Source organism: Colossoma macropomum, unplaced genomic scaffold (assembly GCF_904425465.1).
Source record: "Colossoma macropomum unplaced genomic scaffold, Colossoma_macropomum, whole genome shotgun sequence".
NCBI classification, from domain to species: domain Eukaryota; kingdom Metazoa; phylum Chordata; class Actinopteri; order Characiformes; family Serrasalmidae; genus Colossoma; species Colossoma macropomum.
In genome coordinates, this window is record NW_023494786.1 from 21,420,883 (window position 1) to 21,446,129 (window position 25,247).

The 25,247-nt window shown below is 39.5% G+C and overlaps 1 protein-coding gene across 1 annotated transcript; it reads right to left on the bottom strand.

Moving 5' to 3' along the window:
* Positions 1 to 1,957: 1,957 nt before the first annotated feature.
* egln2 (egl-9 family hypoxia-inducible factor 2) lies at positions 1,958 to 21,924 on the bottom strand. Its single transcript, XM_036563744.1, has 6 exons — positions 21,668 to 21,924; positions 19,498 to 20,900; positions 7,537 to 7,656; positions 7,191 to 7,327; positions 4,398 to 4,465; positions 1,958 to 4,033 (listed from the first exon to the last, which is right to left on the bottom strand). The coding sequence occupies exons 2-6, from the start codon at positions 20,656 to 20,658 to the stop codon at positions 3,981 to 3,983; spliced, it is 1,539 nt and encodes a 512-aa protein (XP_036419637.1). The 5' UTR covers positions 20,659 to 20,900; positions 21,668 to 21,924; the 3' UTR covers positions 1,958 to 3,980.
* Positions 21,925 to 25,247: the final 3,323 nt, after the last annotated feature.

Genomic DNA, 25,247 nt, shown 5'->3' on the forward strand with positions numbered 1-25,247 from the left:
AGTGTTTTCTGCCTCTAACCCACCTGGACTAGCATATCAAACACTCTTTCTGACTTTCGAATCTGTTGGATTTGAGCAGGGAATGCACACCAATGTGCACTTCATGTTGTCACGGTCATATCAAAATTCTGTAACTGTTTTTTTTTCTTTTTAAGTTTTCACATTTGTAAATGTGGGCTGCCCTTTATATTGTGTGATCATTTTTTTTATGATGAATGGACTAATAGAAGTGGACAAAAATGAGTTTTTCTATGAAGTTACTCTTTCATACCAGATGACAGTGATATGGTGAATTACTGATTTAACTTTTGCCCAAAAAAGCATTTCATCTTCTGAATTTAGTATATCGGTGATCGGTGCTGCAAAACAAAATATGTCACTTTAGGCTTTGGAGCGAGACAGCTGAGAAGATATGATGGTTACACTGGCCCCCGAAGGACAAGCACTTAGATACCCATTTTGAAAAATCAAAAACACGTCTGACTGAGAAGTTTGTAAAGCACAACGCAGCCAATAAGTACTTGAATGGTGACTTTTTTTACTGAGTACTCAAGCACACCAGATTTCAAATGAAATCATGAATGTGAGGTTGTGTGCGGAGTAGAGTGTAAGCTTTAATTGAAGGGTATTGGCATCCATACATGGTAAACTAGGAATCACCCCATTTCAGTAACTGGGCAAATATCTTCCTTGATAACGTTCTGACAGGCCTGCATATGCAGCCATTTCCATTTACTGCTTGTTTCAAAGTCCTTAGTCCTTATCTTCAGTGAGGGAAATAAATACAGTGGAGTTTGGGTCAAGTGACTTATTTGGCCAGTCAAGAACATTCCACTTTTCAACCCCGAACAGCTCCTGAGTTGCTTTAGTTGTATTTCGCAGGTTACTGTTCTGCTGCAAAGTGAACTGCATGAGTTTTAAGGCAACTGGTTGGATCTGAACAGTTAAGATGCTTGCGTACATTTCAGAATTGCATTCTCAGCCACATCATTAATGAGTGAACCAGTTCCACTGGCAGCCAAACATCATGCTTCAGAAGGTGGTCTGTTTTAACCCAAGCGGTTCCTTTTTGTATACTTTCCTGTAGGTTGATCAATTGTCTCAAGGGTACATACAACCTTCACTCTATTTTGCACTCTGAACTCTATAGTCTATTTTTGTACACTGCAAACTGTAATTTGGCCTTTCTGCTCTCGAGGCTTACCACTGGTGTCCATTTTATGGTAAACTCTCTGAGGTCAGGCTCAGGCTGCTGTATTATTTGGTCAGCTCACCAGAGCGTTTATGCTTAGCACAGCACCAAACAGTTTACTGACAGTAATGTTCGTCTCGGTTTCTGATTGCTTTATCCAGATTTTTCAGCCACTTGACGGCCTGCTTTAATGGCACTGTCTGGTTCTCAAAGAATACAACAGCAACAGACTCCAGATGCAAATGCCACATCTAGAATCAAACCTAGACCACTTTCTATGCATAACCTAATGATGCCAAGAACCAACTGGAAGTTAACTGTCCAAGCACTTATGAAATTTAACGACTATACTATACATGGATGTGATTCATATCTCAGTTATATAAACAGACATAAATATACTCTTGATTCAACATTCTGTACTTTAACCTAATAGTTGTTTCATTCTAATCCAACGTGCTGGATAGCACCAAAACAGTAAATTTTGTCTTGATGTCCAAATACTTATGAACTGTACTAAAGCCTTAAAGAACTCTTTTCAACTCAGTAGAATATTCAGTAGAAATAGTTGTCAACATCCAGAAGTCAACAACAAACCTCCCCAGACATTTCTCAGTGCCAAGTTCTTGCAAAGGCCAAATAAACAAATCTGCACTTCCACAACAAACAGATGTGTAAACTGCATCTCCATATTTATGCACCGATTCATAATTTCACATAACACATAAATATGCTGAAGCACCATAAGACTCGGTAGACAAAGTGTAGAAAATCAGATACACGGTTTTAATTAAATACTGCAAAACTGAGAAAAATTAAGCAAATATTTAATTTGTTCTCCATTGTTTTAAAATTGTCTATTGCATTTTAATTATCATGTTATACACAGCACAAAGCAGTTTCCATATATTTTCTCTCTCATTCAAACATCACTGTACAATAAAGTGCTTTGTTAATGACTTCTCTGACCATCTGCAAATATCTCTTGGACACAACAAAGTCTACACTCACTCTCATGATACAGTCTACTTTCACTAGCCAATCTGTCAGCACTTTACTAACAAAGACATTTCACAATACCAACTGGACTTTTTTTGACCCTGGACTCAGTTTTGATGTTTAATTGACATTTGAATTTTAGGAAAAGTATAAGTCAGGATTTCATGTGTTCTTAAAAAAGGAGAACTACTTGAAACATAATCGAAGGCAATATAACTATCATGGAAGATATACATCACATGCTGTATCTTTGAAATAATTCCATATATTTTCCACATAGGTACATTTTCTTTGAACGGTAAAAGGAATTTGACAAAAAGATTTTTTGATGCATATGCTTGTGCTTTGCTGATGTTTTTGATTCTCCTCATAAACTAGTGGTGATGCAAAATGTCACCAACATATTATCACAAATCCTGTTCTGGTAATTTCAGGCCATCTTGGACCATTTTCTCTGGTGGGGTCAAACTAATTCCATTTGGTACACAGACAACATACCAAAATCTCAAGGTGTATTACCTTTATCATCCTACTCTTATCCACCACAATTTCATATTCCTTTCATTTCTTTTACCTTCTGGGAAATGTAGGCACAAGGATAGAGAGGCTGAGTTCTAACAGGGTAGTGATGTACTGTGTGCTGACTTGAGCTATGCCAGTGTACTTTATTGAGCGATGAATATTCAGTTATTTGTTATGACTCTTGGAGTAAGAGATTGTCAGCTCCCTGTTTCTTAAAGGTGACTCAGTCGAGTGCATCGCCACTGACTCTCAGAGAGGCCTCTTAAAGGCATACTAGCACATATCAGGTTCAAACATCACTCAGCCTGTGCTCCCTAACAAGAGAAGGCCATTTAGTTTAAAAGAACATTATTACAGGCAATGGTAAGCCATGAAAGACTAGCTAACATTCTCACTTGCAAACGCACACGCACACATCCATACACAAACAAAATGGTCACATTCAGTGAACCCTGTTTCAACCCTCCTGCTGTACAGCCTCAATGCCTCCTCCATGTGATACACTGGTATGTGTCAGTGGAGGCATGTTTGAGTGTGAAAGCTCAAGTATGGGCAAGCTCTTGCTTTCAGTACCAGCAGTCATAAGGTTCTCTGTTGACTCTGAAATGTCTGCAAACCTTGCCAGATACTGTGTAAAGATCCTCTGTGTTAGTCAGATGTCAGTCTTGGTGAAAACGGTGGTCATTTTCATTTCTTAGTGCTCAGAAGCACTGTCAGTTCTTGGAGGCTGCGATATGGTTAGGATCAAGCCTGCTGATGTCTCCTTCCAACCTGGCAGGGTCCGAACTGAGCTGTCTTCTACATCAGGACGTGCTAATGCATATTAGGAGCATGTGTGACCAGAGAGAATCTGATTTCTTACTATGCAAGAACAGTATCTAATAGAAAGAGGCAAAAAGTCCAATAACGGCCCTTTTTGGCATTTCCGTATTTGACTTCTCACCATAGTGAGAAAAAATCCACAAGTTTTCAGCCCTTCAGTCATGGTCAAGCTGAGTTTTACTGACAGAGTCTGAAACCAATCCATTAGCAATCCTTTGAGTCATCTCAGCCTCCATCCCGGTCTCTCCAACGGCCAACAGAATCTCACCAAAGTGTTTGTGATTGGTCAGTCCGAGGCCAGTAGAAGTTGTTGGGATTATTTGGCTGCATTGACCTTGCTGCCTATCATGCTCACTGTGTCTCCACGTGAAACAGTTGTCCAGATAGCAGCATGCGTAGGCACATACATGGAAGGACACACTGTGCTGCCTGAGCTGGTGAGCGCTTAGGTGTTATCGCTTTGGGTGACTCGCACTTCAACCCCTTTCTGTCCTGTAGCTGAAAAGAAAAGACAAAAGTTAGGTTAGAATTTGTCATGAAATGAGAAGTTGGGCCACACCAAGAAAAAATTGGTAAGGCTGGCTATTGTCCAGTACTTTTTGATGTCAATAACATTCCTCTGCAAAACACCAGATACTGACAGGCAGCAAGAACACACCAAAGATTTGCTTTCAAGAAATCTCAAGAATAATATGGAAGGATGCCTTGATTGTCTTACAGACTATTAAAGGCTACCAGTAAAGTGCTAATATAAACAGTGGCATAGTGCTGTTTACGTCATGGAATAGTTGTGCTCTACAAATAAAATACCATTAACTTGGTCTGAGCCTTAGCCTTCTAGGAAAATGTTCCTGGAACTCACCCAGTCTGTACTTTTCCTTGGCCTCAGCCCGCTCCTTTGCGTCAAAGTACCAAACAGTGATGGCATAGCTATGGCATGAAAAACAAAGAGGTGAGATGAGCTAGGCAGCCCTATTACAACATGCATGCCAGTGAACAACTGGACAAGCAAACTAAAGAAAGCAGGACACTTGTCTGAGCAACTTATTCTAAAACAGAATAAAACTGGCCTCAAAGTGCTGTAAACTGGACTCAAATGAACAGCCAGTTAATGTAACTATGGCTGTAATGATTACTCAATGAAAGTTTGATTACTCAATGAAAAGAAATCATCATTAAATCAGTAAAATTTTACTTCTCAGTGAATTGGTAGTGATTAGCTGGCAGTTTGCAGGATGAATGCATGTGAGTTATTCTCACAAACATGACTAATAATGGAATCCAACTTTATTTTTAGTAACATTTTTCAATTTAATTGACCAAATTCTCACTACTGCAACACAGTAAGGTTTAAAGAATTGTTGCTGGATGAACTATTTTAAAGATAAAGATAATGAAATATATGTATTTTGCAAAATACAGTGAATTGTGATTTTATCTCATTATCTCATTGTGGCACACAAAATTGTGTTTTGGTTCACAACCTTAAAGTTTACAAGGAAAAGTCAGAAGATTAAACAGTTAAAGGTAATACAAACTCATTTTTTTCTGATACATTCTTGATACATTCCTTTATATGCAATTTGTGCCACATACTGCAGACTAGACTAGACTAAACTGCAGTGGCAGTGGTGAAATGCCATTGGACATTCTTTTTAGTCTACGCTTAGGCTTAACCTTTTTTTCCCCTAGTTTATTGTAGTTAGTTTGTTATTATTCAGTTCTCTGCATTTGTATTGTGTGGCCCTTTAAAAACTCAAATAATCAGTAGATCACTTGATCACTAATATAATTGACAGCGACAGCCCCAAATTCAACATTGCTGCTTTTGTAGTAAACAGTTCAGTGAGAAGGCTAGCAGAGCTGGGCTGCTCAGCGGGGCTCATTTGTTTATTCCTGTCTCTCTCCCCTCAATGCATGAGCGCTGATACTGAGCTGCTGGCCTCTCACACTCAGGAAAAGCGTACTTCCTGTGCCCTGCCTCACCCCCCAGCTGTCACCGGTTCACACACACAGGAGATACCTAACCCTACTTCCATTTCGCCTTGCCTACAGCACTCCTTTCCCCAATAACCCTATCTGTGCTCTAGATCATGCAAGTAACAAAGGGATAATGTGTTTTTTTGCCACAATGTTTTTTTTTTTGCCAAAAATACTGTGCAAACACCTTTCAACAGAAGACTCTTCCTGAGGAAGACCTACTGAGACTGTGACTATAGTGCAAGATCAAATAAAGTTTGAGTTTAGAGGAGTCAACACAGGTGGCCGGCTGAGGGCAAAATAAGTAAACATATCCTCTACAGAGAACAGAATCTTTTTTTGTAAATTTTAGAATACATATTTACATAAAATATAAAATGTGTCATTACTTTTAAAACGTGTCATAAACAATAAAGGGCATTACAACATGCAGAAGTGTGTTCTCTGTACAGCATGTGTTAACTTCACTTAGAAATTCAACAAAACATCTCATTTGACCAAAGACACCCAAACTTTTGCATACGACTGTACACACACGTGCAGGTGCAACGCAACATGTACTTAGATGCGACCAGATGTTCCCACAATGCTCTTGAATTTACTGTTTCATTTACTAAGACTTGCAGCTTCTCATGCAAAGTCTGTGTAGCCCCACCCTCTAACTGCTCACTTGCGAGGTGCAGGGTTTATCAGGCAGTGAAATAACGGAGCTGTAAACAAACTCAAGACAAAGCAGTAACAAGTTCAGTGATTAAATCATAGCTGTGTTGTTAAATGAAGTTATTGCCCACCAAAATTCTCTATAGGGATATTATTTCACTCTGGTTAAAGACAGTTTGTGAAACAACAACAACATGGACTGTGCACGCATGTTGCAGCTACATTACAGCATATCTTGCACTGTGTTTTCTCACATATGTACATCAGATACTGAGGGTTTAAAGTTGTATTCTAATAGTAAGCATTTTTCCAGCATATACTTGAGGCTTGTGCCTCTATCTAACCGCTGTGTTTAAGCTCATGCAGCAGTTTTGTACATAACTGTTGCAAAAGGCTTGAAGGCCTGAGTACAGAGAGTGAAACTGAGCTAAAGCCAAGGTATGTATGTGTGTATGTGTGTGTGTGTGTGTGTGTGTGTGTGTGTGTGTGTGTGTGTGTGTGTGTATGAATGAATGTGCTAAGGTCAGCGAGGTGAGAGGTTACGAAGAACTCGTGTCAAGAGGAAGCGTGTGGGTGTGTATAAGGCACGAAACTGCAGCCAGTCGTGGACTACTGGGAAATAAGAACGATGTGGGTGAGTTTTGTTGATTTTCTAAGTGAAAATAAGTTAACACATCCTGTGCAGTAAATAAACTTGTGGTACCTTTTGAAACATTCACAATGTCTACTTATTACTTCAAGCTCCTTTCTTGCAAAAAAGCAAGAGAATTTTGCTAATTTCACCAGAGGCACACAAACTTTTGCCTTCAACTATACATCTTTATCTCAGAAATACTCCTAAAGACACTTTACCTCACACTACAACAGCTGCTAAAAAAACGGAAAAGAGTCTGCAATGTTTTTTTATGCTTCCAGTAGATTTAGAGGATATCATCACTGTCATAACAAAATCTCATGACAGGGGCTCAAATGTTACAAAGCTACGCCGACTGAAAGTCTACGACAGCCAACTCACCGTGTGGCGTAGGCTGGCTTCACCTCATGAGGGTTCCGCCGGTCTGACCAGAAAATGAGCAGACGGTCAAACAGCGGTTCAATGTTAGCAACGACATTTCGGCCCTCTGGGTAGAGCTGCAATAAGCCCCCATGAACCTGGGTATACATACGCACATAGACAACAGACACAAACAGATCACACATCCTGATAAGATGAAGAAATCCTCACTGTAATGTACAGTGCACTCATCTTTACATCAAGTTTCAAATAGCTGCATGCTATCTGATTGCGTGCTATACACTCGTTTCCAGCAGTACAGGCTGGTTTGACATCAGTGAGGGGAAGGCAGGGTAAGATACCGTACCTTCACGTCCCAGTCCTTATTTAGATAGTATATACAGGTAATGCAGCGTCCGTCTCCGTTTGGGTTATCCACGTGACGCACGTATCTTGTGCCGCTGCCAGGGTAACACGCCACCATAGCCTAGGGAGCAAAGCAGAGAGGTCATTCTGAGAAACAGAATCATATCAGGGATGGGGAAAAGATGGGCAACATTTCAGAGACAGCCTTGTGCATTTGTAATTCTTTGTGAAATAAGTCACAAATTATAGCCTTTACTGTGGGACAATATACATCAGATAAATATATAAAAATATACCATTGTGATATTTCAAGACATCTTCACAATGATCAGAATATTTAGTTTTTCTGAGGTTTGACATGTTGGAACATACAAAAAAAGGAACCAACAGTGCCACATTTTAAAATACCATCAAAACTGGGTACAATAGGCCTCAATTTCTTCTTAAACCTCACCTACGCAGTTTACATGAAGATTCTGACATTCCCCAATATTTTCTTATTTGAGATTTTTTCTTAGGTAAGAACAGAATCTGTGCACACTTAAGAGCACAAAGGTGTGAACAATTCTGCAGTTTAAAAACGTCATGAATCTGCCATAGACTTTTCCTTAGGACCTTTCTCAAGAATGAATTTAGGAAAAAACTTAGGAAGATCTTGGTGAATGAGGCCTACAGATTTTTATTCAGCATGACAAATTATACTCTCTTTGTAACTAAACATGCAGTTGGTCAGTGTTCTTTAAATGGGAATTCCACTGATTTCTCAAAATTTCTGCATAATTCAAACGTTGAGAAATACACAAAGTAATTCAAAGTGGTTAGATGTAAAATGGTTTATTGTACAGAAACATACAGAATCAGAATTGTTCACAGTGGTGGTGAACCAGGAAACAAGGGTCACAATGTTTACAGAAGTATAGACATTTTATTTGCTATCTAAAACCACAAGTGAACCTATAACCGTATTCTGAGCTTTTAATGTAATGCTGATGATGGTAAAATAGTGGTAAATCTGAAAAAATGTTTTCTTTGGGGACTCTATTGCCTTATAGCACCCTGCATTTACCTCTCTGCTATAAATGGATTTAAAAATACATGTTTACACCAAAATCTGAAAAATATAATGAATGTGTGTTGAATATAATGAATATAACTATATTGAATGTTTCAGACATCAAGCAGTGCATTTCTTACCATTTTTTGTACTATAGTTCTGTGAGGGAGCTTTTAGAGGCATTACACTTCTCAGATGTCTGGTTCCTATCACCACCACTCTGAACAATTCTGACTCTGTATGGAGAATTTCACATCAAACTTATCTGAATGACTTTGTTTACATCATAAGGATTTGAACATGCAAAAATATAAAAAAAAAAATGTGGAATTCCTTTTTCAAGTACTGGCAATGTCTGCAATATGCTCAGAAAAGCACACTGGAACATAATTATCACAAAAACGATTTTTTGTCATACTGCTCCCCCTAGAGCAGACAGATTAATTGTTTTTATATTGAAATAGCAACTTGAAGGCGTTTTGAAGTTTTTTGTTCTTTTTTAATTTTGTACCTTGTATCTCCAAAGTGATAACTTCACAGGAGATTGGAGAAACACGCTTTATTTTTAATGTAAGTCAAGTCAATGTAACCAGGCTTTTTGGGCCATTTCTTTTGGTCCATTCATCATTAAATTTACACACAATGTAAAGGGCAACAGGCATTTTCAAATTATGTCAACAAAAACAACAAAAATGGAGACATAAGGTTTTGTTCCGACAGCAATGAATATATATATATATATATATATATATAATATATATATATATATATATATATATATATATATATATATATATATACACATACACATACACACACACACACACACACACATCTTCTTGGTAACAGTTTAAATTTCAGTCGCAATAATACTGCATAGAAAATCGCAATTAGATATTTTCCCCAAATCGTTTAGCCCTACTCACCCCCAGAAAATAGTATAAAATACCTTGCTAGGACGCACTGTTTCAAACAGTTTTAAAAGCCACAGACATTTCACTGTAAGGTTTTACTGAGTGGCATTTAAATGTCCCCTAAGATCCCAGGTCTAGACAAGTCGTCAGAGCAGCACAAGGTTGAGTAAGTAGTTTTTTAATTCTATCCTTCTGCTGAATTCAGGGAGCTGCAGTGTGTTCTAAAAAAGGCCAGCGTTAGCAGAGGAGATCAGCTAACATGAGAGGCAATGGGCCACTCACTCACTCACCCAATCTCTCACACTCTCTCATGCACACCAACACGTTATTCACTTTCAAGCCCAGTTCTTCCAAACGTCAGCCAAACCACAAAACACAAGGTAGCTGACCCTTTAAGAGTAGGACTCCCCTGGTTTAAAGCCAGCCCTGGTGTCTAGATGACGATGAATTATTTCTGTCGCACCTGCCTCAGTGCACGCATGCCTGAGCGCTAAAGATAATACACTGTGCCTTTAAGCCATGCCCAGTCACATTCACCTACCATACAACAACAGCCACATCAGCTGGCAGAGAACCTTCTATACCAAACAAACAGAAAAATGTGTAGAACAGACAAAAAAGAGAAAACTGCCCCACACTTTTAGCCCACATATCTCTGGATTTACATTTAACTCCTTCTTAGAGAATATGGTGAAGTCCCACTTTAAACTAGGTCCCACCCAATAGATCAGTTTGCCTACAACATCAGCCAATATTTTTAGTCTCACAAATTTATCGATATCAGCCATAACTGCGTCAATTAAGCACTAAGATTCAGTGACTTGTTTAATGTCAGAATGAACCCCTGGCAAGAGAACAACCATTCAGTTTTAAGTTTCTGTTCTTAATTGACTTTAAGAAATTTAACAGTTGAGAACTGATCGTATCTGACAATTTACACTGGACAACTGAATCATTTCTCAAGTTTTTCATCATCACAAAAATAGGGATTTATGCAAAACATTGCGTTAAGCCCACAACTTAGTTGTGGGCTTAATGCTTAGCTTAAAGCAAGATTATTAGATTCTGGATAACAGTGTCTTCAAAACACTGTAAATTAAATGAAATTTCATTCACATCCAGAGTAATCAACAAGAGTAATCCTGAAACGTATTTTTTTTTACACTGTATGTGATACCACCCTTGTTAGTTATGCTTAAGTAAAAACACTGGTGTATGTTTTATTTATATATTTTGAGTTAAAATTATTACACTTTTTGGTGAGGCCTTACTAAGGTATTCTAGGACTAATATTATATTCTGTCTAACTCAAAAGATGTCTAAGACAAAAGGTCACTTAAAATTGCAAAATGAAATTACTACTGACAATTTAACCTGATAGCTGATATTAATTAGTTCACTTTAAGCCATCTGATGTCTGCATGCAATTACTGTCTTTACTGTGTCTACAACTGCAACATCCTTTTATTAGTCGTGACAGAGGAACTATCCGGAGAATGCATCTTATCTAATATGTTGAAATTCTGTCTGGGGCTGCTTTTATGCAATGTGCACTCCAATGCATGTACTCTTTAGAATGATGGCCACACCAAAGGTCTGGGAGGTTTGGCAGACTGTGGATGGTGTAGTGCATTCCTAGTCAGAGAGGAGGAGAAGGGGCTGTTTCAACAGAAAATTGAGCCATCAGGGTTCCCCGGGTTTCTGCCTGACGCTCAGATACCGTCAGCACTTTATCAAGCCCTAGAGAGAACGCATCATGCCCTCCCCGCCCAAACAAGCTCTCTCACTCTCTGTTATTTCAGCTCTTATCACGCATCGTCCCCTCCCCAATGCAGGGGGGTAAACACAGCGGGTCACATGGACACAACATCTGCACAATGGTCTCTGGCCTCTGAAGAGGAGAAGATATGGTGCACAATCAGTACTAGTTGTACAAGTTTTTTCAGGAGATATTTCTGTGGAGATAAGATATAAGACAGTAAAAAAAAAATTAGAAGATGTAGAGAAAATGGAACTCGTAACAACAGTTTAACATCACCATCAGATAAACAGTACTGAAAACATTCATCTTTGAGAGAGAGGAGAAAATCAAGCTCCACTCTTGCTTCAGATCTGAAAAAATCCACAGGTGTTTCTGTCCATCCTTCCACTGTGAGAAAATAACTCAATGCTCTGAATCTGAAAGGATGTATGCCTGCCAAGAAGCCCTTACTGGGTAAAGAACATTTGCAAATCAAACTAAAATACTGCTGATAGACTGGCCAGACCTCAACATCATTAAATGTGTGTGAGAAGCAGAAAAAGCAACCAACATCTAACACTGAACTTTTAAGGTGTTTATGAGAGGCATGGAAAAATATTCCTGCAGATTAAATTAAAAAAACTAAAATCAAGCCTCCAAAAAAGAATGGAAGCTGTAATAATGGCAAAGTGTGGACACACTAAAACTTAGTGTTTAAAAAGTGTTATATTTACCTGGTAAGGCTTCTGAGCAATTTTCTGTAAAATATATACGGTTTCTAATGCAAAACATTGTATGCTGACAAATGATGCTGATGCTCAAAAATGACCAACTTACTTTATGGCCATTTTAACTAGAAATTCGTAAATTAATGCTAGTCTCTTATTTTTACACAGTACTGTAGGTTTAGACTGACTGTACAAAATCCCCAATTTAAAATTAAAGAAATACTGTGGTTTTGCTTGTCCTCTATAATGTAATACTCCACATTTACTCCAGAACTATATACAAAGCAAGTGAACAGTTCACAAGGGTTCCAGAATAGCATCCAACTTAACACCCAAAATAGCTGAGTGGTGCCCTGCAGTCCAATTAGGAGTGAATTGTAGCCAAAGTGGGGACAACTACACGGCCAGCCGAGTAAATGTGCTTCTTCTGCTTGTGTGGTTCTCCAAGCAGCTATGCTTGTGTGATCTCATTACAGAGTAATGCTGCTCTGTTTTCTGGTGATTAAACTTTGACCTGTCCCAACAATGGGCAGACTGATTCTTCTCTCCCTTATTCATTATTATGAACTGTTTATACAGGCAAAATCAATCACACACACACAGACACACCATGGAGCCAGCCAAGTCTGAATGCTCCAAGAGTGATGAGGGTAGAGACATGCTTCATGCATTTGTGGAGGTGAGGGTGTGTGTGTACTTCTCTTTGTAGGATGTGTCATAGTTAGTTGAGTTAGGAATGTGAGCAGGATGACCCCCTACAGACTGGAAGTGTCAGAGGTCTTCGGGGCTGGGGGGGGTTCTCTGGTAAAGACTACGAAGGCCATGGTTAGTGGAGTTTGGAAAACGAGCCGGATAAACCCCCGCAGGGTAGAAGTCCTTCTGGGACATGTGATGACATCAATGGAGGGTGGAGCAACAAAAATGCTGGTCAGAAAACAACCACTTTTCACAAGACTGGAGGAAAAACAACAAACAGATCAGTTACCAACACTGCTGTAATAAAGGAGGGCATGTATTCTCCAAATGCATTATATTATCTTGCAGAATCTGCATTCCACTGGACAAGAGCCAGTTAAATTCTTTAGATACAGTAGTGCAAGCCTTCCCTGTTCCCCACAGTCACAGACCGAAAGCCTGCAATTAAACACAATTAACATGACACTGAAGGCCGCCAGTTACAACCCTTGCCCCAAGCATAAACACAAAGGCCCCTATAGATGCTGGGACAGCCTTGGAGTCACTAATGTAGATGTACAAATACATGTTTTCAAGTACATGGTCAAATCAAGATACCATCTGACCAAAAGGCCTGACTATCATAAGATCACTGATTGTGGTACAGTCTTTTTTTTTAAGAAAGTCTCTATAACTATCAGATTTGTGTACACTTTCATAAGAAGCCCTTATACTGTATGCATGCTTACAGAAGTAACCTTACGAAGACTCACAGAGGCCAGACTGCAAACTATCTGTGTAAAAGGAAATTTGGGAAAATGAATAATTACTAGAATTATTTAAAAAGGACTGGAAATCTGCCTTGGATTTCTTTTCAAGCTATAATTTATGGATTTGAAGGGACTGCAAAATAGAAACACTGCTGTATATGCTCCATATGCACTTATGATTAATAAACAGATAAATAAGGTATTGATAAGCACCTTAATTAGCAGTTTATACGGGCATGAAACTATATGAGTATATGTACATATTGTGTACACATATATATATTTACAGATAATAATGTAAAATAGTAACACTGCAAATTAGATGTTATGACAGGGAGACAGGACACAGTTATTCACTATCAAACTCCACAGTTACTGATATATATTTTTGCTTGACAAATATAGACACAACAAGAAAACCAGTTTTTAAATAGGACGCTCAAGGCCTTTCATATCATTTTGCTCAAGAAGTTCTAAAATCAGAATAAATGTGGATGTACACATTTTGCACAGGGGTAAGAACAGCTGAGTGAGGAAGGAGGACACTGGAGTGAAACAAGGCCACACAAGTATCAGGACACTGTGTGCCCACTCTGCGTTCCAATGCACATTTAAAACTCCTGTCAGCAGAAGAGTATCTTGGCAAGAACTCAGAACAGACATGAATCACTGAGGAGTCACAGGGTTTGCTAAAGGCAACTCTGGGTCATGTGTGACAGGTCCTTTGGGGGGACTGGCTCTTCTGTTTTGTGAACAAAAATGGCATACACCGTTTCCTCATCTGACACTTCTGCTGCTTTCACTTCATTATTATCTACTGGGTTCTAATATTTTCTTCTGGCTTCTAGGCCTTTCATATTTGTGGGATTACGGCCCACTCCTTTGTTGTTGTTATTTTTAAAGGTAAAATAAACTAAATTTTGGTTAAATGTCTGCATAAAGTGCCTGATATTGTGAAAAGCTAAATTTAATATTTCAAGTTAAGTGATTAACTTGCAGTCAGTATTTATTTTTCTCCTTCCTTCTCCATTTGAAAGTAGAATACCTGCTTGTAAGTAAGTGAATAATATGGTTTATTAGTAGAGAAAGAAAAGATCCAATATCTGACACCAGGTATCAATATCTGGCCAGTTTCAGCAGAAAATGCTGGATCAGATATCAGCAGGGGCCACTCCGGCCACCAACCCAGGGAATCTTGTGCCCAAAATTAAAAATTTGTGATCACAATAATAGCAACATGTTGTTTATACATTGTTTTAACAATTAAATACATTTTGCATATATGCATTGTATTTACATTTAATACGCCTGCTTTAGTACCAAAAAGCACTTGAGTGTTGCACTGAAAAAAGAAATTTTGTAAAAACATTAATAAGAACGCTTATGTCGTCCCTGACATCATCCAGTCTAGGTTACCATTAAGTAATGTTAAGCTACCGCAGTGATAGACCGTCAGTGTTTATTTAACACCGTATTTGCCTCTACACTTTAACTCAGAGTGATATTAGCAAACTTCAGCCAAGAAAACAGCATCTGTGACGCCAGGTGGAACGGCAGGGGGACGACCACAGTCACCACACTATCACATTAGCAACTGCGGTGATTATAGTTAAAATGTAGACAAAATCTGATTTATCTGATTATTTCCACATCTGACCAAACTGCATTTTTAGTGGCCAAAATGTAAAATGTTATGACAAAAAGCATTGGGCAGTAGGCAATGTCTATCCTTGGATAGTGGAGAAAAAAAATGATTAAATCTGATCCAATCCAGTGGAATCTAGCTGGAAATATCACACACTTACATTGTATGATGTCATGTTAGCTATTTTCAAAGTTTAGTTCTCAAAAAGAAAAACTGGATTGGTATCACCTGATACTAGGTTTAAAAAAAGAAAAAGTGGTACTGTGGCATGTCTATTTACAATTCAATTTAAAACAAACCCTAGTTAAAAACAGAATCAAAATGTTATAAGGACATCATCTTAAATAAAAACATGTTCCTATAAGATATAAATCTAAATTATTAGGGTGATCCAAGTGAGTCAATGCAATCAGTTTGCTTAAGCCATTTGAGCAGAACGTGATAGGGCACATGTATGAGGTGTTATCCATCTATCTGTCAAGCGTACGTGACCATGAGTCTGGTTGAAATTCTCAGAACAGGGTCTAGTGTCAGGGCTTTGTGCCCGACTCTGACTCACACCGTTGAGAAAGACAGCAAAGCTCACAGTCCCACATGCCCTGCTGCCCCACTCAGATTTCATCCTGGCTTTCCTTCTTCGCGACATTCTAAGCAATAAGTGAAGTCAGTTGTATGCGTATGAGTTTGGAAGATGCGACCTCGGTGTGGTTGTGGCCGTCTGTAGAGAAAACCTATTTAAGTGAACGCAACTGTCGAAACCACCATGAAATCACTGAGCCCTCCTGTCTCCTTTGGCTGAACACCGCAGGACTGACTCACTCTCTTCTACAGCGCTTTAGTCATTGCTTTCTGTTTACTGCCAAAATCCTGAGTTTCACTCTGAATGTCAGTAAATGCCTAATAGGAACTGGTTGAAAGACATGAAAAAGGGTTAAGTTATACAAAGACATCTATAATGAATGACAATGTTGACCAGTATACACTATAAGTGATGTGTACTACTGTATTTGCCACTGTGCAAAAGCATTAGCTATTGTCTGGTTAAGATTATGATTGTCTTTGTTGTTCCCGTAGCGTAGTATCCACTGCCAACATAGTGTGTGCTGAGCTACTACGCAAGATTCAGCTCCGTATCTGCCTGTCTGCAGCTCGGGGAGGGGCAAATGAGGACACACTGCAGCAGACTCCTGTTACCATGTGCACAGTGTTGTTAAACGCTCCATCCCCCTCCCGCCCTTTCTCTCTCTTTCTCTCTGGCTCCATCCATCCAGCACAGTCTCCCTTTTCCCCTTGCCATATTTTGCAATTGCGCAGGTTAAGTAACGTAGAGCAGGAGAGGAGATTTCAAAGCAGGTCTTTGTGCCGAAGCGATGAAGCAGGTAGAGATTGTTTATGTGCCACTGGCATTATTCTGGGCATTTTTCTGGGCATAGCTGTTTAGACTCACCCTCACGCTCACTCTCCGCACTGTGCTGCATGCCCTGTTGCCAAGGAAACGGTGGGGGAAATATTTTGGCCAACTAGCAAAAAAGGGGCTGATAAGGCACTGGAGAAAAAAAAGACAGTGAGCAAAATAAGAGGGGGAGGGGCGATTAAGGACATTTGAGGGGGGAGCAAGACAGCGAGAGCAAGTAAATACCCTTATAACCTGAGTGAGTACAGAGAAAACAAGATTGGAAGGATGAGCAAATCTGACGCAATGACATTAGAAAAAAAAGGAAAAACCTCTTTCTCGCTCCTCCATTCCTATCCTGCACTTTTCCTCTTACTTATTCTCTAAGCGAACAGAGATTTTATCTGGTTATCTGTTAATCAGCTGGATTCCACACACTGCACTTTTACCCACTTTTCATTGTTTCTGAATGCTTGTGTTTTGACTTGCACATTGCAGTTTGACAGAAAAAGAGCGACTATCTCTCAGAAACACTTCTGTTCCAAACAATCACTTCCGCAAAAATGCAACATTGATGATTTCTTCTTTGATTAACTGATCATTTGACCACGAGTTCACAGGCATAGTAGTGGTTTGAAGGTTTTGACAGAGAATTGTCTTACAAACGCATTTTTCTGTGAGACAGAAAAATAAAACCTAAAGCTAAAAACATGCCAAACTTGGAGAAAAAAGTAGTTATGTTATCCTACACTAGATCCTTCAGTGAGACTGATCACCAATTTATATAAGGACAAGAAAAGACAGCACAGTTGACAATGATGAGTTCATAAGGCTAGAGCCACTATACAACACTCTCACGTGGACTGTAGCAAAACAGCTGCCCACCACTTATGGTCTCACATTGGTGCCAAAGTTACCACTCTGCGTCCTTACATTCAAAGAGGGGTTATCTAGCTCAGATTTCTTTCTGCACAGGAAATATGGGGAGTTTCCAGCAGAACTTTAGTTACTAGTTTGAAATTGTGGACTATTTGTAAAAGTCTTTCCACTCACAGCTTTCCTGGTGCTTGCTAGTAAAAGAGGAAAAAAAAACTTTTTTGGGGTTATATTATTTTTATTAGTTTATTTTATTATATAAAATGCCCTTAATCTGTAAATAGGCTACATAAGTTATGATTACACATGCTGCATACTAACAAAATGCTAAATAAATAAAAACACTGTAATTGTATGTATTTAGTATAACTATATACATACAAATTACTTCAAATACACTACCTTTATATTCTGTTCATACACCACTATTTCAACAGCTGAACTGTACACTAAAAAAAAAAAATGCAGAAACCAAAAAATGTGAAGTCAGCGGCAGAGACAGCACCTTATCCTAAGCAACCAAACCTGAAAAATGTCAAGATTAGATTTATTCACTTTCAAACTACTCAGGCTGTCTTATTTGCATTTTTTTAGTGATCAAATTTAACAGAGCAAAACAGGTCTTCACCCAGGACACAGCGTTCTGAGAACAGGTATCAATTATAACAAAACGTTTTGAGATATTTAGGCAATTCTTTGGCATATGAACAGATATGCCTACCAAGTGTGTGGAAAATACAGTGACGCAAAAAGATCATTAGATGCTGCTATGTCTTGACTAGCTCAAATAACCAGACCTGCGTCATGGGAGAAGTTCCCCTCTTAGCTATCTATGTGGGCTGGTGGGCATGGCAGAATATTTGTGCATCATTCTGAGTGCACCAGGGGCAACAATGGCACCCTACATGACACAAATTTCTATTAACTGTATTTGCTACTGGGCATGTAGGAAAATTACTATGCATAAAAAGTTTTTAACATTAGAAAAATAAACGTCAAACTCTAGAGCCTCACCTGTATGAGTTTCAAATGTTTAATAATTTATTTGCTTAGCATTTAGTTAATGGCTACTATACGTACGAAACAGTAAGATAAAGGACATAGTATGAGTGTTTTCTTTCTTCCTGTAGGTCAAGCTTTGATAAGTCTTCACTCAAGCACACACAGAATAAGCAGCTCTGACACACATGCACACAGAAAGAGGAAGATTACACTATACAAGATTTACCAACATACACACACCCTTGTAGAGTGCACCAGCAGTAAGAATGTATTGTTTTGGTATGGGTTGCAGGCAGCTGCTGACAGAGTAGTCTTGAAAGCTGGAGAAGCGGTAATCCTGAAAGCTGATGGAACAGTAGCTCTGCCCAGGAGAAGGCACAGAGCAGGTAAACATTTGTTTGAGGGCCAAAAGCCATTTTTTGGGACATGTGAAATTGCATTTTGCTGCCTACAGGCAGTGACAAAAGTGGGGAGCGCACTTAAACATCAGATGACTTGATCGCACCTTGCCAGGGCTGCCCACAACTTCCGTCAGAATTTACACACTCAATATTGCAACCTTGATGTTTACTAGTGTTCCTGACGGTTTCTATTAGTCAGTAATACATACCTACAGACTGGCTTGCACGTGCAAAGTCAGTGGTTTACTTAATGCACCACAGTGTAATAATACTCTAAAAAACAGTAGAGGATGTCCTGAACACTCCTTGTAACTTCTTGTACATCTTACAATTATCAATGTAAAAAGTTTTGAAAGGCTCAGATCTGTAGCACCAAGGAGCGGCAAGCAGGCCAGTTACATGTTGAGAAATCAGCATGTTTCATATCAGGAGGCCTGTACACATAAACTGACAAACACAAACAAATATACATGTGTACATAAACAGTACTAATGTCACCATGCTCACACATACATCACTGTTGTCATAACAAAACCTTGTATTTCTGAAATGGTAACTTGACAGTACATAAACACAGCACAAGATTTTATTCCAAGCAATTTTAGACTATTTCCATTCATCCACAATAATGAAATGTTCACACATTTTTATTAGGCATCTGGTGTAAAAAAAACATTTTTAAAAAACAAAAATAATAGAGATACAAGGTTTTGATATGACAACCACAATACGCACAGGCCTATATCTTATACATACATCTTACCTTAGTGCGGCCATTAATAACATAATTCCCAAGCTGTCCATTTGCTGAACTGTGCATAATAGCCTCGTCGATGTGAGCCATGAGGGTGCCAATACTTTCACAGCCTGGTTCTTTGCCCTCCACCCAGGCTATCTGGTCTCCACGGATATTCTTAGAGGGGATGCTCCTCTGGCTCACCAGCTGTCCTCCACGAAACTTCCCACTGCGATTTAGGGTCTCCACCTCCTTTAGGACCCGGTCCCCTAGTCGTGGGCCCAAGAAGCCATCTTTAACAAAGATGCCATAGTACTTCATACAAGGCACAATGTACAGCTGGGCGATGCGCTCTGCAGACCAACCAGGTGCAGCTCCCACCAGCGGAGGCATGGAGGATGCATCTGAAGTGGACGCGTTGCCTGTCACTCTGTGCCTGTTGTTGTGGTGGACTCTGTTGGGTGACGACACAGTGCTGCAGTGACTGTTGTGCTGACTGTTTGCTGCAAAGGGCACTACGGCCTGCGTGCTTTTTCCACTCTCCGCTTTAGCCTCAGCTTCCAGCTTCCTTCTTTTGCACTCAGGAGGTGGACAAGTGTCTGGTCCATTGGTCACTTCTGAAGTACTGGATGACCCTACACCCACGTTGGCTTCATCTAGAGCCCAAGACCCAGTGGCCCTGTTCTCGTCATCTTTCCGTCTCTGATTCTGCGGCTGCCTGCATTTCAAGTCCCCATTTACTCGCTTCGTCAGAAGCGGGCATTTGTCATGTGGCGGAGTGATTCTGTCCGAATTCTCCACCGGCCTCAGCATGAGGCCATTCTGAGTTTCGCCCAGTCCTTTTAGCTGTTTATAGCCATTGGGCATCTGGGCTGGGACCCCATTGTGGTTCCCCTCTGTAGTGGCGGAAGGGGACACTACCTCTCCGTTGCACAACGGCAAGCCGGTTTTGGCCTCTTTCTTCAGCACTGTGATTCCGGGCCCCACCGTTTTAGAGGCCAGATCCGCAAGCAGCTCAGCGGCCGTGCTGCTGCCAGCCGCGGCCCCGCAGTACGCATTCACCCCCATGTTCACCGCCGCATGGCCCTCTGCCGAGCCGTGGGCCACTATCTCGGGCTTGGAGCAAACGCTAGCGTTCCCGCAAGAAGAGCTTTCGTCTAAAAGGTCCGCGCTGCCCAAGCTCTCCATTTCATCTCGTCTACTCCCAGATGCGCACGTAGCTCACGTCCAATCCTCATTTTCTACTAAATCTCTCGTACACATGGCTGCGTGCTGCACAACTGGCGGCGCTGTTAGCACCGAGCGACGTGACGATGTCCTAAAACTTTCAAGCTAAAGACCCAAAAGACACCAAAAGCTTTTTTTTATGAGATATAGTTTAATCCTCGATCACGGCTCCATTTTTCTCCTGAACGCAGACTTATGATTTCCTAAAGAAACAAATACAAGGACATTTAGACACACACAACTAGTCCGGGCACAGTAGAATTCTGAGAATATCAGAACGCACATAACGTCCAAAATTACGTCATAGTACAACATCAAACAAAGAATGAATGGAAAACTGCCGTCCTTCATCTTTATGACTTAGTGCAGGTGTAACGACACTGACTCGGACTTTCGACAGTCTAACTTAGTTACAGCTACACGCTCCAGCAGCCCCGGCCACGCTAATCATTAACTAATTATTAGCAGTAGCTAGTAGCACGTAGGCTGCTTGTGTGGGTCGACGGTGACAGCAAAACCTCAAAGCAGTGCCTTTTAATGCTCCTAATGATGGGCTTCTGTGAGGACAGTAAGCCAGAATATAGCCCACAATTATTCGCTGTAGGGAAAGCAGCGGCGAAAACAGGAGCAGGCTGGCGCGGCTCTCCTCTGTCCATGCTAGGGCATATCGACAAAGTTAAAGGCTCTGAAAAAAAGCCAGTTAGGAAATGCTACTTTACAAAATAAACGTTTATTATACGAAAAAAAGAACCAAACCAGGAAAAGATAATGAAATGAAAGAATATGAAGCTAGGCTAATAACGTTCGTATTGGAAACGTAAGACGACGGTTATGAGTTTAAATAAAATGTTTTAAGACTATATACATTACTACATATATAAAAGATGAACATTTAGCGACTGTTCATAGTGTTGCCCACAACAATCTACACTAAAAACTAACATACAGTTTAATATTTGGCTTAGCTTACCTCTACAGACGAAAGGCAGGAGAAAGGAGCGGCGGCAAGGACTTAACGCCAACGTTAGCGCGGTATCCGTGTTTTTTTCGCCCATTGCCAGTCCGTTTTTACTTCAGTTGAAAAGAAATGTCAAGCCCGTGGCTGGGTGTAACAGCCTACGGCATATTTTGGCAGTGAAGTGTGCGCACTACGTGCCGGTTTCAGGTCGGTGAATCGCGGTAGTCTCTACACTCCTCTTCTCCTCTCACCTCTCTGCTGTGTGTGCATTTGAGTCTGTGTTTGCCGAGTTAACCACCCGTATTCCGGGAAATACCGCCTTCCTTCGCTGGGATTGGCTACGAGCTCCTATTCAAAGTAAATCGTCGAACGGAATGCGGGCCAGGCCTGGCATATTTGCATACCGCGCTAGGACTGGCTGGAGACATCTCACGACGTGCGTTATGATTGGCCAGTAGTTCATACACACAAGGGCTTCGGCGCCAGGAGGCGGGGATTGTCGGAAAACGGGTAGAGAAAAAAAAACAACGCCTTGCTCTCAAGTTTTACTCTCTTTTTTCTCTCACTCTCTGTTTCCTTTTTCTCTCGTTTTCACTTTTCTCCTTTCCTCTGTTTTCTCTTTTCCTGTATCATTCCCTACGTTTGTGTCTATCCCTGCCTCTACCTCTCCCCTTCTCCCCCTCTTTCTTTCTCCATGAGCACTTCTGTCACTTACACGTGCGCATATGGGTCACGTGACGCAGAGGCGCGAACAGAAACAACAAAAGGAGCCCGGCGCACAGAAACTAACGGGGTCGCTAATATTAGTTCATGTTTATGAGATGGTAATAATTTATGACACGTTATTCTGAGATATTAAAATGGCTAAATTATGAGCAGGAGTGAACAGTAATAGCAAAATCGCAAACTGGACAGCACAGTGTACAGTGAATTTTATCTTTATCTAGGCCTAAGTAAACTTACGTAAATAAACGATGTTTTGCTGTGTCCAGTTTCAAGGTGCTTCACTTTGTGGATCATTTACCCAGCCCCACACCCCAGCCACCCAACCACAACCTCTAACCTCAACACACTCTAAAGGTATTTACACACACACAAAGAGAGAGAGAGAGAGAGACAAAGAGAGAGAAGAGAGCATGTGGCTTCCTCTTTGTGTCTTTTTTCTCTATTACGAAAAAGAAAATCCACAAAATAGAGAAAGCACTGTGTGAACTAAGACACTGAACTGATTTGATATGAATGACATGATATGGAAAAACTTTAAAGGGCCTATATTATGGACAACAAAATTTCTTTGCCCTTTTGGAATAAAAGAGTTAGATGTAAATGCTGTTAAAGTTTCAAAACATACTGTTCACTCTCCAGTTCATACATAGAAAATAAGCCACAAAAACAGCCTTCTTTGAATTCATCATTTTTTTGATGTCACAAAAAGCAACACATGTACTGATCCCCACCTATTCAGCCTACATTTCAGTTCCCTTTGAAGTTATAAGAAGTGCTCCAGCCAGAACTGCTCTTTGAATAAGTTCATTTACATATCTCAGGCCTAAAGCCACAGTAATAAAAGAGCCTGTTTAATTCTGAGGGATAAAAAGAGGTTTGACAACGTAAAAATGTATTATTTTTAGTACATAAAAATAAAATAATCATGTACAACATGGCTCTTCTGTAGATTTTTAATATGTTTTTTATTTTAGTCTGTAATTTGTTAAACAAACCTTACTGTGCTTGATAAATAATGTCAATTAAAATATTTATTAATTAATTACTCTTCTTAACTAACAATTATTACTAACAGACACACAAGCACATAGTAAGAACATAAACACAGCCTGCTGCCATGACACCAAACTACAGTGCCATGTTCAGTGTAAACACTTAAGAGCTGTACACATTTATCTTAATTAATACAACAATGAATATCACAGTTATCACAACAACAAGATTTCACAAAGGCATTATCATTACAATCATGTAAAAGAGGAGGAATAGTGAGAGCGTTGCCTGACAACACAAGTGAGTCAGCAGAAATCTGAAAAAACAACCCTCACTATTTCCTGCTTGAAAGAGAGAGAGAGAGAGAGAGAGAGAGAGAGAGAGAGAGAGAGAGAGAGAGAGAGAGAGAGCTGTAGTGGGTCAGTTCAAAGGTCCAAATTCATAAGATAAGAGTCACAGAAAAAGAGAAGTACTTTAAAAATAAAAGTTCCTAAATAGTTCTTGGCTTAGACATACAGTCCTATACAAAAGTTTCAAAAAATAAGTTAACACATCAGAGACAAATATGGCATTTTCCTGCAAATTTTAGAGCACAGTTTCTATTTATTTGTTTACTGTACTGGAAAAAAGTTACACACTTTCACAAAGTCCACATTATGTTTTATGAGTTCTTTCACAGTATGTTAAATTCAGTAAATAAACAGTAATTGTGCATTAAAATGTACAGAGGTGTGTTCTCTGTAGAGGATGTGTTCACTTATTTTCACTCAGAAGATCAACAAAACGTTTTATTTGACCAGGGGTGCCCAAAGTCTTGCATATGAGTGTACGGTTGTAGGAAAAAAGAACTTTAAATGTTATAGAATCATTATATTATGTAGATGTTCTTTAAACTTTAAAAAGCTTCTTCACACATATTGTATTTACAATGATGGTTCTCTGAACTTCCAACTGAAAGGTTCCTTAGGGAAGAAAAGGAGGCTCTTCTATAACGTAGATCCAAAGAGCCCTCTCTGGAACTGTTATTTTTAAGAGTGCTACACTATTTTAAAAGCCATTAGAAAAGTCTTGCATTGATACTGAAAAATTAAGTTTACAGAGTGTTTCTAGTCCAACACAAAAGAAATACAGCTAGAAACATGAGCTACATCTCAGCAAACTATAACCTATTTTGGTGGATGAACATGGAGGCCTTTTGCAATAAAGAGCACTTCCCAATGGAAATGTAATGGAAAATTAAATTGCTGATTTATCCCATCAACCGAAAATAAGATGCTGATTTCATTACATTTCATAGTAGAAACATGCAATTATATACACTATATGCCCAAAAGTATCCAGACACTGACACAAGTGCTCTGTTGCGCACACACAGTTTATATAACCATAAAAAAGAATGGGACAACGGAATGGGATGCCACTCCGAGGGGAGGTAGAATTGCTTTAACCAACATGAGTATCTGATCTCACTAATGCTGTCCTGGCCAAATGCAATCAAATTCTCACAGCAATTTCAAAATCTTTCCCAGAAGAGTAGAGGCTGTTACTGCAGTGGGAACAACACCTTATTAATACCCTTCATTTCAGAAGAAATTATGGAAGAGCAGATACAAATGTTTGGATGTGGTGTATCAATAAAAGTAGTATACTTTTGCATATTAAAATAGTAGATAATTAAATAATTAGTAAAAAAAAAAAACAACAAAAAAAAACTTTCTACCAATACAGTGAAAAAGTGATGCATTGAATTAACTTGTCCATGTGTGGTGTTGATGTTTTTGTTACTCAGTGATCTGATGGACCCACCACATTATTGTTTTTTTAAATCAACACAGTCATAACAATTTATGTAAAAATACCAGATGTTTGAAAT